The sequence below is a fragment of the Engystomops pustulosus genome, chromosome 3, assembly GCF_040894005.1.
Source record: "Engystomops pustulosus chromosome 3, aEngPut4.maternal, whole genome shotgun sequence".
Lineage (NCBI taxonomy): Eukaryota > Metazoa > Chordata > Amphibia > Anura > Leptodactylidae > Engystomops > Engystomops pustulosus.
This window is the reverse complement of record NC_092413.1, coordinates 198954107-198968964: the sequence shown is the minus strand read 5'-3', so window position 1 is coordinate 198968964 and position 14858 is coordinate 198954107. Positions and strand designations below refer to the sequence as shown.

Genomic DNA, 14858 nt, shown 5'->3' with positions numbered 1-14858 from the left:
TAGATCTGGTTGGCCCTCCTGGTTGTGTTGTAGCATGTAGTTATGGTTGGCCCTCCTGGTTGTGGTGCAACGTGTGTAGCTATAGTTGGTCCTCCTGGTTGTGGTGCAGGGTGTGTAGCTATGGTTGGCCCTCCTTGCTGAGGTGTAGTGTGTACTTAGAGTTTGCCCTCCTGGCTGCTGTGCAGCGTGTAGTTATGATTGGCCCTCCAGTCTTTGGTGCATGGTGTGTAGTTATGGTTGGCCTTCCTGGCTGTGGTTCAGTGTGTAGTTATGGTTGGCCCTCCTGTCTTAGGTGCGGTGTGTAGTTATGGTTGGCCCTCCTGTCTTTGGTGCAGTGTGTAGCTATGGTTGGCCCTCCTGTCTTTGGTGCTGTGTAGCTATGGTTGGCCTTCCCGGCTGCGGTGCATGGTGTGTAGCTATGGTTGGCCCTCTTGGCTGCGGTGCAGTGTACACTTATGGTTGGCCCTCCTGTCTTTGGTGCAGTGTGTACTTATGGTTGGCCCTCCTGGCTGCGGTGCAGTGTCTAGTTATGGTTGGCCCTCCTGTCTGTGGTGCAGGGTATGTAGCTATGGTTGGCCCTCCTGGCTGCGGTGCAGTGTATACTTTTGGTTGGCCCTCCTGGCTGTGGTGCAGTGTGTAGTTATGGTTGGCCCTCCTGGCTGTGGTGCAGTGTATACTCATGGTTGGCCCTCCTGGCTGACTGCAGCACCTCTAGTATATACTGCAGGGAGCCGCCACCACGCCCAGGCTGCACAGCATGAGGCGAGAGAGAGTCAAGAGGGAAAGCTGCAATTCGGTCGCCACAGCAACAATGACGTCATTTTCCCCCTGCATCTCATTGGCGGAAACCCCGTGGAACCAAGCCGCAGCCTGTCGTTCAACCGAACCCATCCTCCTGTCCTGTCCCTAACCCCGCCTTTAGCTCCCGCGCTAGCTTCTGATTGGCTACCAGGCTTAAGTGAACGCGGAATTGGCGGTTTTAGACCAGCGTTGGGATTGGTTAGCTTCTCCTTACCACGCCCTCTTTGCCAACGCCTGGTAATTGGGTTAGGTTGAGCCTAGAGGGGTTTCTTGTAGGCTGCACTCAGTCTTTGGGTTTTCTTGTCCTCCCTCTCCTCTCTCCGCCGGCCAGCGGCTCACACGCTGAGGAGCGCCAGGTGAGTGTCTCTCCGTACAACCGCGTGCGGGGTGTGACGGGGGCTCTGCCCACCCGCCCGCTCCAGCTCCCGCCATTATCCTGTCATCCCAGCGCAGCCTGCAATGTCACGGCACTGGCCGCTCTCCGCGCACAGACGATCCCTCCACACTGCTAGCGCCATTGTCTGCCCACTTGTATGTGATGTGTCATTAGTCAGGGACTGGTGTCAGCGCGGATGTCGCGATAGCAACGTACAATGACGATATATCGTGTGTGTGACCGCTGCCCTTATATAATCTGCAGTCGAGCTTTAATGTATAATGTATAATGTATACGGCCTCTGGTTACTATACAGCTAACGGGTATGTATATAGATGCTGTACACATCACTACTGATACTACTACATATATGTATATGTAGCTAATGTATATCATGTTATACTCCCTAATATAGTACATTTCAAGCATCCACTTATCAAATATAATCAGATGTATGCACTGCCAATACATACTTATAGATTAATATACAGCTATCTAATAACATCATGTACAATATACTGGCATCATGGTTATCCAGTCATCATCTTGTGTAATATATCTATATACTGTAAGTCTATATTGCTGCACATCTCAATCTGGATTATTCAACCTTCAAATACAGAATATGTGCTCCCCACAGACCTCGTCTAACCCTTCCTTCATATCCTGTATATGCCCCCTACATACAGTATATATTTCTATGCATGCTTTGTACATATATTTTACTCCTCGTGCCTCCTCATTCACACACATGTCATGATATTGGGCATCTCCCCTGCTGGCAGCCTCTCTCGCCCTTCTACATGTAGATGTCTGTATTGCGGATACAGATGTATGAAACGTGTGGGGATCTCCGCTCCAGCGGTGGTGGGAGGAGGGAGATTCCCAGCCTCCTTTGCATATTAATTTCTCAGAATATTCCAGTCTTTTGTCATTTTTCCTCTCCTGGTGTCTAGTATGTCTATGGATTTTTATTAGATGGCTTCATTATGGGACACAGGATGTCACGTCCGGTAGATGCTGAGAACACGAGTGCCCGTCATCTGTGTAATCTTGTGTTTAATCCTTGCGGTTTGATGCTAAGCTCAGTTATAAATATATTAGTATTGTCTGCTACAATTGATACAATACATCAATACACCGCTATGCACAGCACAGTGTAGAAATACTGGAAGCATTGTACATTGCCTCCCATGTGCGGATACATCGAGCACATGAAACGCTGGTGTAGGACTGGCGCGTTTTGAGTATTTTATCTGCTTCCTATTGTAAGACACCGGATAGCAGCCCACAGTGTCAAACGCGCTCAATCTGCTTGAAGGCTTTCCTGTTGTGCAGGACTGGTGGTAGTATATTTCTGGGCTGGGAAGCCTGGCTACCCCTGAGGGGTGGGAGGAATGGAGGGAGAGGCATTCAGGGCGGGGATGATCCATAGAGCCTGGAGACAAAAGGCAGGGCAGGCAGCTTCATTCCTTCTCCTCCCCTAGCTTGATTTCCATCCATGAGCGCCTCCTGTTACTGACTCATGTGTTAACTCGTTTTGCAGGGAAGCGTTCCCTTGCAGATATTTAGGGTTTTTTTTTTTTAATCTTTTGTTTGCCGCCACTTTATATTTGCCCTGCCTTCTGCAGTGCTGGGTGTGTGCTTTGTCCTGGTATTGGATGTATAAGCTGGAATTTCCTACATCATCTATGAATGACAAGTACATGGCAGTGCTTGACAAACCTGTGCCCATTTGCTGAACCCCACCCCTCCCACGTTTTTCCCAATCCCCTGTGTGCATAGGTGAACGCTGCCCTATTTAAATTGGAATGATGGTCCCATATAACCTTTCCTATACATGAGCTGCCTATATACTATATATTAAGTCATGTCCTGCACAACAGTTTTTCGTGTGGTCTGACTAACTCATTCTGTGTGCTTGTGGTATTTATCGGACTGCACCAAAAATGGCTGGACTGAGCAAAATATGAGTTCAGCGATCCACTGTTCTGTCAGGTATATCCCCAAAGCGCCCGTAGAGAATCTTGTCAAGACACAACTTGTTTCCACAAATCTAAATCGCACTTTACCTCTCGTTCTTATTTGTCATTTCTGGGGTCCCACGGGCAATACCACCTTATCATACTTGTCCTCTATACTGAATATGGGAAAGGGTAATTTGCGAGAAAAGCACTTTACATGGGAAGTACCTCAGGGATGTGACATCACAGCTGTAGGGATATTCTTGTAACCCTTTTAGGAAGCAGTGGTATCCTCTTAGATATTCGCAACAATGATCAGCTGATTTTGCTAGAGGATGCTGTGGCCTGATGTGTGCTTTCTCTTGCCACCAATGATGATCATTTCTGTGGCTGCGTTACAATCCTTATACCTTTTTACAATACAAAAGTTAAACTTTTCCCTTGTTTCTTTTTCTAGGTTTGGCTGCCATATCCAGCTTCTGGTCTACCTAGAACTCCTCACTTAACCTTCCCCACCTTTCTCGACTTTTTCCTTTCCTACGGGTTGATTTGCCTCGTCATCTTTGTACCAAAACACACTTAAGCCATGGCAGACAAAACCGAGTTGATCCAGAAGGCCAAGCTGGCAGAACAGGCAGAGCGCTACGACGACATGGCAGCTAACATGAAGTGTGTGACAGAATGCGGGCAGGAGCTGTCCAACGAAGAGAGGAACCTTCTTTCTGTTGCTTACAAGAACGTGGTTGGCGCACGGAGATCATCGTGGAGGGTTATTTCCAGCATTGAGCAGAAGGCGGAGGGCGAGGAAAAGAAGCTGGCCATGGTCAAGGAGTACAAGGAAAAGGTGGAGGGGGAACTTAAATCTATATGCGAAACTGTGTTGGTAAGTTGAATTGCAGAGCTGACAATTATGGAACTGGATGTATACTTTTATCTAGAAGGAAGTTCTTTGTTTTAAAGGGATCAGCCCAGGTTTTTTTTTTTTTGGAAGGCATAAAATAAAAACCTATAGAAACCTTCCTCAATTTGCTCCCATATTCCACGGCATGGCCATCTTTCAATGGTTCCCACTGGCCTGTAAGTGATGGTTCTGATAATTTGCTGTTATGTACAGTATGTCTACTTTGTATGCACAACTCTGGGGTCCTCGTCACTTTGCAACTGAGATTATTGAAATGATCTATGGGAACCATAAATTGACTAGTATCATATTTTTTTTTTTTTTTTCCATTTCACTTGCTAAATGAGCGGTCCCAGACATATTGCTTGATTGGTTACCGAACAGCCAACTTGGTAAATTGATGCGCCATGGCTATGATTGGAAGGGGCTGACCCGGCATTATCTCTGAGTCTTGAAGCCGAATGCAAAAGGTCGGGTCAGCTCATCTCTACTCATTGGTCTCAATGAGTTACGAGGTTTAAAGAAAGAAGTTGCTATACTTGACACAGACTTGTAAATTGGATGCAACTCAAGTGTTAAATATCTGGAAGGATTCTACTTGAACCTTGTTTTAAGGTACAGATGTTCAGCCCATATGTCTTTACATCTACCACAAGGATGAAGGTTTGTAAACTAAGCTCACTGACATACTATTGTGTGTGTGCCCCCTCTGGCGGGATCCGCTCTTTTAGTTTCTTACGCCCTTGTTTTTACATAAAAAGCTTTAAAAATTATGCAAATGCAACTGAGGTACTCCATTAACTCCTATGGAGCCCAGAGCTCCGGCTCATTTGCATAATTGTAATTGTAAAACTTATTTTGTAAAAACAAGGGCATAAGGAGATAAACGTAGGGCAGATTCTGTTAGAGGGTGCACTTACCATTAATGAAGTGTACTTGGTTTACAAACCAACATGAGGAGAGAAAAAGAATGGGACCGCACATCCACACATCACACAATGATCTACTGCCGCTAGGCTACTTTATATAACGAACTTGAGGTTCTTAGTTACATTATGTACTTGGTTTACAATCCTTCATCCTGCTGGCAAATGTTTATATACCAAGGGTTTATAAAGTCTATTGCAACTCTTGTCCTTTAAGCCATTACACTTAGCACAGAAGAGGCAAAGGACTGCACTTGTCTCCTCAGACTGGATTTGGTAGTTTTGGATAATGGAATAATATAAGTGTAAACGCGTGTGCTACTTCTCATTCAGAAACTATATGAATGCCTTTTCATTGATACATGGAGAGAAGCAGTACTGTAGAATATGGGTTAATATGATTAAGAGCACAAATGCTGAGTAATGTTTGACATCAAATGGGCAGAATTGGTAAAATAAGACTATAAAATCGATATTTCCTCAACCTGGTTTTCCTTAAATTGAGTAATCTTTGATGCAAGTCGGGTTACTAAATCTTGACCGGACTCAAATGGACAGTAGCAGTCCTGAGTATTGCATCAACTTACAATGATGGCTGACTATGTACATGCTGATACTAGGTGAGCTATAAGCAGGGCTCATTCCATATCTCCTTAGAGTCTTGTCAGGATATGCTCTTCAGCTCCACATTGTATATACCTATATATATAAGATGTCTCAGCTTTGTTCCTCTTTACCACATCTGTTTTGGAGCCACAAAAATGACTGGCCCCACTTAAAGGAAACCTACCAGCACGGATCTACCTATTGAGGTAGATCCGTTGGAAGGTGCATCTTGCGTATGGGGCCAGTCATTTTTGTGGCTAATCCTTTACTCCCTTTTATCATTTTATTTTTTTAAATCCGGGTGAAATGCAAATTTTCTGAAGAAGCTACTGGGGCGTGGAGTAGACGGAGCCGAGGCTGGCGGCTGTTTGATTTCTGCACCGAAGCTACTGAGCATGCGCAGAACTGGCTTCACTGAGTGCATGCAGCTCCTAATCTCTGGCTACTCCACGCCCCAGTAGCCTCTTAAGAAAATTAGCATATTACCCCGATTAAAGATTTAAAAAGATAGAAGGGAGTAAAGGATTAGCCACAAAAATTACTGGCCCCATACGCAAGATGCACCTTCCAACGGATCTACCTTAATAGGTAGATCCGTGCTGGTAGGTTTCGTTTAAGTGGGGCCAGTCATTTTTGTGGCTCCAAAACAGAGGAACAAAGCTGAACCATCTTATATATAGGTATATACAATGTGGAGCTGGAAAGCATATCCTGACAGGACTCCAAGGGCATCCCTACATATGTTAGATGCACCTACCAGTTAGATCTGTGGTGGTAGGTTTCCCTATTTAAGTAATTACATACAGATCACTTATCTGACATGAGAACGGGCGTTTCCAGACGTTTCATTGACCTATATAAAAAATATCTCAGCTTTGCTCTCCTTTACCAGATCTGTTTTAGAGCCATTGAAATGACTGGTCCCTTTAAGAATTCACCTCTGAGTATGGGTGTATCCAGACATTGTCAGTCATCGGGCTTTACTGGATCTGCACATTAAGCAGCTTCCTTTATGGCTGCCCGTAGTAGTGGGGTGTAGGATCCCTGCTGTCTTGAGGTGTGTGAAGGAGCGGCCTCATGCTTTCAGTTCTGTGACTTTGCTTTGCTGCATTGTGTATCCACCTGCACGTCTAACAATGCAGGAACGGCGCCATCCGGCTCTGCTGGATCAATAATCATTGGAGCTGTGTAAATCCTTCTGTCTGTAGCATTGCAGTAACAAGCATGCTGCGGATGGTGTCAGCAGACATTACCCAGACGGCACAGTATTGGCTGCGGCTCATAAGCTCACGTTGGGGGGTAATGCAGCTCTTTAGTTAACCATTTATCGTACAAGCTACTTATAGTTTAATCTGAATAGTGGCTTTATTTGACCCCCCCCCCCCCCCAGTAGGTTTTAGATGGAAATATTTTTGGAAAGGACCTGTACCAACGTTGTGCCTCACTCCTTGACACATCTGACTCCTATTTTAGCCAGTTTTGGTTACTTCTATGTTAAATCAATGATATTTTGAAGCAAATTTTTTATTCTTTTTCTTTGACGTTGCTTCAGATCTGATGACCTAAGACCTTAACCCAGTTCAGAGCAGGGTCAAGTTCTTGTATGGCCTTCCTAACTGTGCAGAATGGGCACAGTATACGTTACATGGTCTGATGGCTAGGACTAGCCAAAGCAGTGGATATTGATGCTTGTATATCAGAATAAAAGTTTCTCCCTAAAGTTGAAATCTAATAGAAGCAGTCCCCCCACTTAGGTGGGGATGGATGTTAACCCCTTAACGTCAAATTAAGCCACAATTACTTAGAAGGGTGCACCCAGTGCATAAGGGATGTCTTCCCTGTATGAGGAGACCAGTTCTATAAGTAATTCTAGTTATGTGGCCTCGTATAGACGGTACCAATGCATAGTATCCAATGTACTAAATGCTGCATTGGTTTCCCATTAAAGTAAATGGGACAAATATGTAAAACCCTGCGGACATTGCATGTAGTGGTCATGTGACTGACTGGCAGTGGTGTCAATCATTTTACCTCATTGATCTCAAATTGCTGGTAAATGCCTCTTATGATCAGCCTTAGGTGTACATTACATGGGGTGATTCTTAACATTGCAGTGCAATGTCTGCAGTAACTAGAAACAAATGCACAGGAGGATTGAAGCTCTGAAGCCAGCCGTATTGTGAATACAGCTCCAAGCTGAAATTGGGAACGAGTAACACAAGTGATGTGTGTAGTACGGCGCTGTTCACCATTGATTGACATTAAATGTTGAATTGATGGTGAAGGTTATGTACAAGAAATGGCTGATTGTCCATGAAAAACTTCTGCTCGGGCCTTGAGCAAGCTGTTTCATCAGTATGAACGCAATGGCTCCAAGTATGCAATGCGGACATCTGGATATGAAGTGGTTAAGTCTCACCTTTAACTCCCTATTTTGTATAAATCTACAGGTAATGGCACATTGGGGGGAGGCGAATCTTCTACATTATAAGAAAGTCTGTGATCATGTATACACTCGTCAGAAATGGATCCTAGAGCAGGTCTTTCTTCTCCCCCTAGATATATCAGTAGGACTAGGGTGAAGCCATGCAGGAAGTGCACTCCCTACCGTCCATACTGATACAATTGCATTGTAATACTCTATAAAATGTCAAATTTTCTCGTGTGTACTGTACAAGTAGCTGAGCTCTTTTGGATAATACATTACTAAACTATCTCCAGAACAGACAAGGTGTAAACTACGGTTATCCCTTGTACATATTAACCTAAAAGCGCAGCTGGGTTACACATTTCAGAGAGGAATAATAGAGGGATGGCAATAATACAGAATTCTTAGGAATGGCTGTACACGGCACAGGTCAGTATAGTATTTGTAGCTTTCTTCCCTCTCCCTATTAAGTTACACATGTTGACAGCTATTAAAAGACTTAACATTGTGTAATTTTATGAGTAGTGTATGGAAATCGGCTTCTTTAGCAAAAAAGTTGCTAAAATAGAGTATACGAATTACACACAGAATTGGTAACCAATGTACCGGATGGCCTTTCCCCAGTAATTTTTTTAATGCATAGGGGGAGAATTATCAGAAATGAGAGCAGAACTGTTCTAGTTGCCCATGAGAACCAATCGGAGCTCAGCTTTCATTTTTCCCACAGCTGTTTATAAAATGAAAGCTGACCTCTGATTGGTTGCCATGGGCAACTACAACAGTTTTACCTCAGAAGTCTAAAATGTAGAAGTTCTGAAGTTTCTCCTTTAGTTCCTGCTCTCCTCTGTGCCAATGGGAGGCGGCGCAGAATGCAGTCGAGGAGCGAAATGGGTCAGAACACTTGAGGTTGGGAATCTGACAAGCTGGTTATAAGCGGGTCACTCGCAGCAGTACTCCATGCCTTGCGGGATGGGACCGTCAATTAATTTTAGCATCTGCAGATAACACTATAACTAGTGTAGTTTCTACCTTGTCAAAATGCAGCCTGAAAATGGCGATTGTGTGCAAGAGGCATATGAAATGCGTGTGCCACCAACCAGGCCAGACATCACTTGTTTATGGACCATGTGTTATCTGTGTGAGATTTGCACTTGCACAGGGCAGGAATAGGACCTGCGCGCTATATATATATATATATATATATATATATATATATCTCTATCTATCTCTAATAATTTTTTTTTTTTTTTTTTTTTTTTTTTTTTGAGCTCTCGGATCCTTGAATTTTCAAATAAAAATTGCTTGTGGTGCTAACTTTAGTGTAGGATAAAGCAGGGGAGGACAATGAGTGAGGAGCAGATATTAAGAAGCTCCAACCCCCCTCCCTATTGGACTCGCCACACGCTGTAGCCTATTTAAAGGAAATTATTAATCACCAGAATTAAGATGCACCAAAAAGGCATTTAAAACTAACATGCCAGAGGCTATTAGAACCTGTCCTCATGTGAAAATGATCACCCCAATGACGGGTTCCCTTTAACTACGACAGATTTATCATCCAGCATCAGACTGTTTTATGCAACTCTGCACTGTCTAATCTAATTTTTTTTTTTCAGAAGTCTGCTCCAACATGTTTCATTAAATATATTAGAACCATATATTGGAAACATATTTATAAATATATCAATGCTGTAAAAAATAAAGGGGTTTTCCCATAAAAGAAAATTCTCACATTTCAATCCCTTATTTTACTTAGATTTATTGCGGTTTTGGCTCCTATGACTCTTCTGGCTGCTCAGTGCAAAATCCCAGGGTGTGGGAGGCGCCCTCTAAGCAGACACATTACTGTCCATCTAGTTCTGTGGGGTGGCAATGTGGTTACGTTATCAGGGTACAGAGTGTATATGCACTTTCATCTGGCTACTGACACATACTACTTCATTGTTCATCTACTACTTTCATCTTGTACTGACACATAGAAAGAGATGAGACCGATCAGAGATGGATGAGATGACGCAGAGGCTGATAGACCATTACACATTTACACTGAGCTCTGCTGCATCTCACAGACATGTGCCTACATTCCCCTTCCCCCAGATCACTTATCTCCTTGTAGTTAGCAGCCTCTCTGCTCAGTCTGGGCTCCATGCAGGGCACGTGGCTACAGCCACATAGCAGAGACAAACTCCGACCCTAAGAGAAGTTCCAGGGTCATGTCTAGGAGCAACTGAAATTGTACAGCAGGACTGATAGAGACCGGTTGGACTGATTAACAAAAATGCAGCATTTCACAGACATAACGAATTCCAGAGTACATATAAGAAACTTGTCTCCGTGGCAATACCCCTTTAATAGTACTGACTAAAAGCTCATAATTTAATTGTTTCACTACAGCCAGGGAAGTGCACCCCCGGCTTTATTGTGCATGTACTAATGCTTAGATGTACTACTTCAGTTTCTGTGAAGATCTGTACAGGAGATGGGCAGGTATTTTTAAAATCTGCATGTCCTAGGCTATTGGAACCTGTCACCAGCAATAAATTATGTTCCCTGTGACAGGTATACTTGTTTTGTGGAAAAATCCCTTTAAGGACACTACATATAAACCATATTCTTTAGTCTTTAGCCACAGCATACGGCCTAACTTGCTGATTTTGGAGGGGTCCTCAGTGATGAGACTCCCACAGATTGTGAGAACGGGGGAGTCAGATGGGGGGTCCAAGGTGCCTTGGTACTTTGGACCCCATCGGACACTTCTGAAATACAGCTCATGTCAATCACATCAGCATGAACAGATACTTTCCACTGGAAGTAAATAGATGCTTTTGCAACATCCCTGCCAGTGCGTATGGCAGAGGAGTAGTTGCGAATAAGCCCTTTTACTACTCAGTACATATAGAGGTAGTTGAGCAGCGGTGGACTCTGCCTGCATAGGCAATGGTTAAGCATGTTAATGTTGTCATCCAATGATGTTCCACTATTGTAACTGGAGTGTGATTGGAGGAGGAGACCACCTGACTAGGGAGTAACTAAACCCTTAGTCATGGGAGGAGTTAGCGCTCTTGAGACACAGCTTTGCTAGAGAGCAGATCTCTCAGGCCCAGCTCTCACCACATGAGGAGCTCCTAGGCCTCAGCTAGTACAGATAGTGACACAGGACAAAGCTGCAGCTTCCAGGATTGGACACAGCTACATCCCAGCCTGCCCCTGCATCCAGGCTGGTGACACAACTCCTGAGGTTCCCTCTCCAAGATCACTCCAGTACTGCACTTGTACCGAATGGTTTGGCGTGTTGTTACCGTTGGTTGAATAAAGAACTGTAAGTTACTTTTATGCACAACATTGCCTCTGTCTGGTCCCTACTGTATCACCACCAAGGGCGCACCATCTACCAGGGACACATACTAAAGACTTCAAGGGCTGCCCCAGGGAGAACCCGCACCACAGCCTCTCCCTCTGCATCATTTCTTGCGTACACCACCTGCTGGAGACCTGCCAGGCTGTGGGACAGCCCTCCAGTCCCCATACCAAGCACCGTGACCACAGCGTGTCTAGGCCGCAACCACCAGCCATACCGGTATTCCGGGCCCCGGCTGTCTCTAGGCCCCAAGAAAAGGCTAGGCCCCGGTGGGGGATGTTGTACCTTCTATCAAAGTTCAGCAAGGAAAGATCTAGAAAACCATTAGGAATCGATACAGAAAGTATATTGAAAAGCTGTTTAACTTTTCGTTATACAAATAATATAAATTTAGAGGTGTACAATGCCTTTAAAATGTACTTGTATAGTAAGGTATATTACCTGATGTGTCTAACTTTTTTCTTTTAGACTCTGCTTGATAAATACTTAATCAGTAAATCCACCCAGGCAGAGAGCAAGGTCTTCTACCTGAAGATGAAGGGAGACTACTACCGATACCTGGCAGAGGTGGCCACCGGAGACGAACGAAACAGTAAGTGTCCTTGTTGGATACATCTTTTGCCAGCCTGTTCTTGTAATGATAGAATACTACAGTATTAGGCTACATTCAGACAAATGTTTGGGGGACGTTTATACAGCCGATATATGTCCCCCATAGACGGCAATGTGCGCACAGCGCCCGACAGGAGCGGTACGGTGCGGCACCGTACCTCATAGAAAGATGGGACATGTCTTATCTTTCGGAATACAGCGCTATATATTCCTATGGAGAGGGGCAGGGGTGAGCGGCCCTCACCTCCTCCTCCTCTCCCTGTGTGCCGCCGTGCTACGGTACAGTGGGCAACGGCCGTCTGAATGTAGCCTTAAGCAGCACAGACCGCAGGAAAACCTAAAATTGCAGGAATATATCTTCATTGCTTAACTTGCATCCACAGATAGTCCCACTGTAGAAAATTTGGATGCCCAGAAGGACATTTTAGACCATTTTGAGCAGACCTTTGCCATATCTTCTTCATTACAATGCAGCGGGAGATGTCTTGTAATGTAATGGTTGCTCTGTCTGTTTTGCAGGTACAATACAAGACTCAGAAGAAGCTTATCAACAAGCATTTGACATCAGCAAAGAGAAAATGCAACCAACACACCCCATCCGCTTGGGCTTGGCCCTGAACTTCTCCGTATTCTTCTATGAAATTCTTAATAGTCCAGAGAAGGCCTGCCAGCTGGCCAAGACAGTGAGTATTGGTGGTTTTATGCTGGCGCAGGGTTCCCCTCAAAGGCCTCACATTATGGCAGATATACTTATCACAAGCAATTTGCAGGCAGTCCTTGTTACGTACAAGATGGGTTGTATCCCTCCAGCCTAACTCCCTGCTCTTAAAACGACAGCAGATTGATCACTTATACTTTTTAGATTTTTCCATTCATTTATTTGTTTCTTTTCCCTTTCAGGCATTCGATGAAGCAATCGCAGAACTCGACACCCTTAATGAAGACTCTTACAAAGACAGCACACTTATCATGCAGTTGCTTAGAGATAACCTAACAGTAAGTGTCAGTGTTTAAAATATGGACAGAAGGTAAAAGCTAGTGCGACCTCGAAGTGTCATTGTTCTGCCTCATCTCCAGTGAGGCAAGAGTGCGGGGGCTTCAGTGATCTTGTTTAGTGGTCTATTATGACCATTATTTATCTGTTCAGCTCCTACAACTAAATGGAGCTCATAAAAACCCATTGTGCTTAGGGTAGGGTAAATGTTTATGCCAGACGTGTGTTTTGCCTGCATAACCTTTAGTCAGTTTTTACTTGGGTGCACTTCCACCTATGCTCTGAGAGCTACAGTGGGCTTCTTATTACAGTAGATGGAAAGGACTGGAACAATTTTAATATAAAACAAAACAAAGTAGTGTAAAGATGCCCACTCTAGTCCAGCTACAATCCTGGAATATAAATTTATTTTTTAACATTCCTGCTGCTACTAACGCACACAAAGGTTACACAGATCTTGCCCAACACTGCCTGCAGCTTTGTATTGGCAAAACTACTGCTAGATCTGGTTAGTGGCCAATATTGACAATTTTTAAAATGTTTTGTGTACATTTTTGGGATTTTTCGAAATCTCTGGCACTGATCACATGCTGGAAGCATTGGCGGCGCTCCTGAGAGCAGCTTTCACTTCAGAGGCCTCTGATGTGGTGTCAGTTGTTCACAGAACATGGGCATTCAGGTCCATTCTGAGTGGATTTGTTCCAAAAACATGTGTTCCCCCATAGGCCAGGTAAAGTTTGTGTTCCGTCACTTTAGGTCTTATTCGCACATGGCATTTTTATTGCAGTTTTGAAACGCATGCATGCATTTTAGCATATTATGAAATGGGGTGCGTTTTAAATCAAACCGCATGCATTTGCAACGTGTGAAAATGCATCTAAATAATAATAAAACAATTAAATGCAACAAACTCCATGTGTGAACGCAACCTTATAACTGCACAATCTGACAAGTGATTACTTTTGGATACAAATGTGACATATAATATCTCTTCCTCCTAGTTATGGACGTCTGATGCTGCTGGAGAGGACAACGAGGCTGTAGAACCAGCAGGAGAAAACAACTAACTGTCCCCAATCCAAACCCTTTTTACACGTCTCCATTCCTAATCCCTCCACGTGGATTTCCTTATAGCAAAGAAAGTCCATCCATGTGTAACGGAAATAAAGTTTATAGTCTCTTCACACTGCAGCTTCTGAAGAACTCCATTCCTTTTTTTTTTTTTTTTAACAAGTTTTTTTTTTTCGTTTTTTTTGGTGTGCGGTTACTGCTGTAGAGAAGTATTAACGGTTTCACTTCATGTAAAAAAAAAGAAATGAAATAAAAAAATATTGAAAAAAAATGTGGAAATGCACGTAACTACCAGACACTTATGGTAAGGACTCGAAACCTTTCTAATATTTAAATAATAAAAAAAAGACAAAAATTGGAACCACCCGTTTTCTGCGACTGACTCTTGTGTATTATGATGTACAAAGAGAGAAACAAAGTTTACTGCTGCAGCCAAGTGTTCTGAAAAGCTTTCACATTTTTGGGTGGTATTTTGGTCCATAAATAGTTTATAGATTACACCTTCCCCTTTTCTTAAGCCCATTTGAGTTGCCGCTGGTTGGGTATATCTTTCGTTTCTTCCCAGAAAACATCTGACTAAGGCCTTGTCCACACTGTAAGGTTTCATGGAAGTGCATTTTTCGATAATAAAAATCTTTGTTTTGACTGTAAATTAAAATGCATTGAAAAAACTTCACTGTGTGATCAAGGCCTAAAGCATCAGAGGCTGTAGGCAAAGATTGTGGAACTTGCGTCCAAATTAGTCATATATATTTTTGTTTTACTTTTGCTGCTGTTAAGTTGACAAACCTGCCTACTCCAATAAACCTTCATTACACTCC

At 43.7% G+C, this 14858-nt stretch overlaps 1 protein-coding gene and 1 long non-coding RNA gene across 3 annotated transcripts in view; one reads left to right on the top strand and one right to left on the bottom strand.

Moving 5' to 3' along the window:
• LOC140122558 (uncharacterized) overlaps positions 1-1102 on the bottom strand; it is a 21337-nt gene extending 20235 nt beyond the window's left edge. Inside the window, exon 1 of the long non-coding RNA XR_011854341.1 lies at positions 1016-1102. This is a non-coding gene — a long non-coding RNA (uncharacterized lncRNA). The remainder of the gene's footprint in view (positions 1-1015) is intronic.
• Positions 1020-14858, top strand: YWHAQ (tyrosine 3-monooxygenase/tryptophan 5-monooxygenase activation protein theta). 2 transcript variants are annotated; one of them, XM_072143562.1, is made up of 6 exons: positions 1020-1157; positions 3599-4024; positions 11829-11952; positions 12492-12655; positions 12873-12968; positions 13968-14858. In XM_072143562.1, exons 2-6 carry the CDS (start codon positions 3728-3730, stop codon positions 14031-14033), a joined length of 747 nt encoding a protein of 248 aa, XP_071999663.1. In that variant the 5' UTR covers positions 1020-1157; positions 3599-3727; the 3' UTR covers positions 14034-14858. The 2 variants fall into 2 exon arrangements, with proteins under 2 accessions (XP_071999663.1, XP_071999664.1); XM_072143563.1 differs by lacking the exon at positions 1020-1157 and adding an exon at positions 1311-1332.